General features: G+C 29.2%; 1 protein-coding gene across 1 annotated transcript in view; it reads left to right on the top strand.

Annotated features, from left to right (window-relative positions):
- LOC111684214 (uncharacterized protein PB18E9.04c-like) overlaps positions 1 to 612 on the top strand; it is a 97,310-nt gene extending 96,698 nt beyond the window's left edge. Inside the window, exon 6 of the mRNA XM_046952491.1 lies at positions 569 to 612. Within this exon, the coding sequence (XP_046808447.1) occupies positions 569 to 612 (44 nt within the window). The remainder of the gene's footprint in view (positions 1 to 568) is intronic.
- Positions 613 to 1,488: the final 876 nt, after the last annotated feature.

Genomic DNA, 1,488 nt, shown 5'->3' with positions numbered 1-1,488 from the left:
TCTAGTTCAGTTCTAGTTCAGTTCTAGTTCAGTTCTAGTTCAGTTCTAGTTCAGTTCTAGTTCAGTTCTAGTTCAGTTCTAGTTTAGTTCTAGTTTAGTTCTAATTCTAGTTCAGTTCTAGTTCAGTTCTATTTCAGTTCTAGTTCAGTTCTAGTTCAGTTCTAGTACTGTTCTAGTTCAGTTCTAGTTAAGTTCTAGTTCAGTTCTAGTTCAGTTCTAGTTCAGTTCTAGTTCAGTTCTTGTTCAGTTCTAGTTCAGTTCTAGTTCAGTTCTAGTTCAGTTCTATTTCAGTTCTAGTTCAGTTCTAGTTCAGTTCTAGTTTAGTTCTAGTTTAGTTCTAGTTCAGTTCTAGTTCAGTTCTAGTTCAGTTCTAGTTCAGTTTTAGTTCAGTTTTAGTTCAGTTCTAGTTCAGTTCTAGTCCAGTTCTAGTCCAGTTCTAGTTCAGTTCTAGTTGAGTTCTAGTTCAGTTTTAGTTCAATTCTAGTTCAATTCAACAATAAGTTAAATTAACTACATATAAAATAGAAAACATGAAAACTAAAAAAATTCCTTTAAAATTATATCACAGTTGCCAAGATACTTAAAGGAAACAACCAAGAATTAGGTCGTTAGCTGTCGTCTTTTCCGTTCCCTCTTTAAATATATGAAAAACTTTAGGATTTTCCAATTACATACATACATATATAAATGTATGTATGTATCTTCATGTAAATTCCCTAGAAATTTATAATTTATTCACAAAAAGAAAATATATGTTATTTTTTAAGCGAACTAAATAATTTTTTAATCTAATATTTGTGTGCCTTGTAAAAATGACGTAATTTTTACTAAATCATAATGGTAATTTGAACTTTGCCCTAAAAACGCTTCCATATGGGTTAAGGTTTTTTTAGGGAGATTGAAAGTGAAATATCTAGCGGTTATCAAAGGAATTTATTGTAATGTTTTTATTAGTTGTTTATTTATAATTTATTAGTTGTTTATTTATAATTTAGATTATCCTCTCATAAAGATAATAATAATTTTTTTGCATAGAATGGTGATTGAAGAAATCTAAATTGAAAATTGCATCATTATCAATTGTTTATCAGATGTGAATAGGAAAATTGCTACCGATTTAGAGGGAAAAGCTAAAATAAAGCTTATAAATATGTATGAAAAAGCTCGGTAATATAGCTTTCTACTTTCTCTTTATCCAAATGGAACTTTACAAAAAGTTGTGTATTTATGACGGGTTCTTTTGAAAGTTTTATCGGATTTGAGCTTTTTGATTTCATACACTGTAGTTTAGTGTGAATATAAACAGGGTGGTTGTAAACAGATTTTTATAAAGTTTGGATCTACCAGTTCAGTTCTAGTTCAATTTTAGATCAGTTGTAATTCAGTTCTAGTTCAGTTCTAGTTCAATTATAGTTCAGTTCTAGTTCAGTTCTAGTTCAGTTCTAGTTCAGTTCTAGTTCAGTTCTAGTTCAGTTCTAGTTCAGTTCT

The sequence above is a fragment of the Lucilia cuprina genome, chromosome 5 (assembly GCF_022045245.1).
Source record: "Lucilia cuprina isolate Lc7/37 chromosome 5, ASM2204524v1, whole genome shotgun sequence".
Classification (NCBI taxonomy): Eukaryota; Metazoa; Arthropoda; class Insecta; order Diptera; family Calliphoridae; genus Lucilia; species Lucilia cuprina.
The sequence above is the reverse complement of the archived record's forward strand: the minus strand, read 5'-3'. Positions and strand labels throughout refer to the sequence as shown.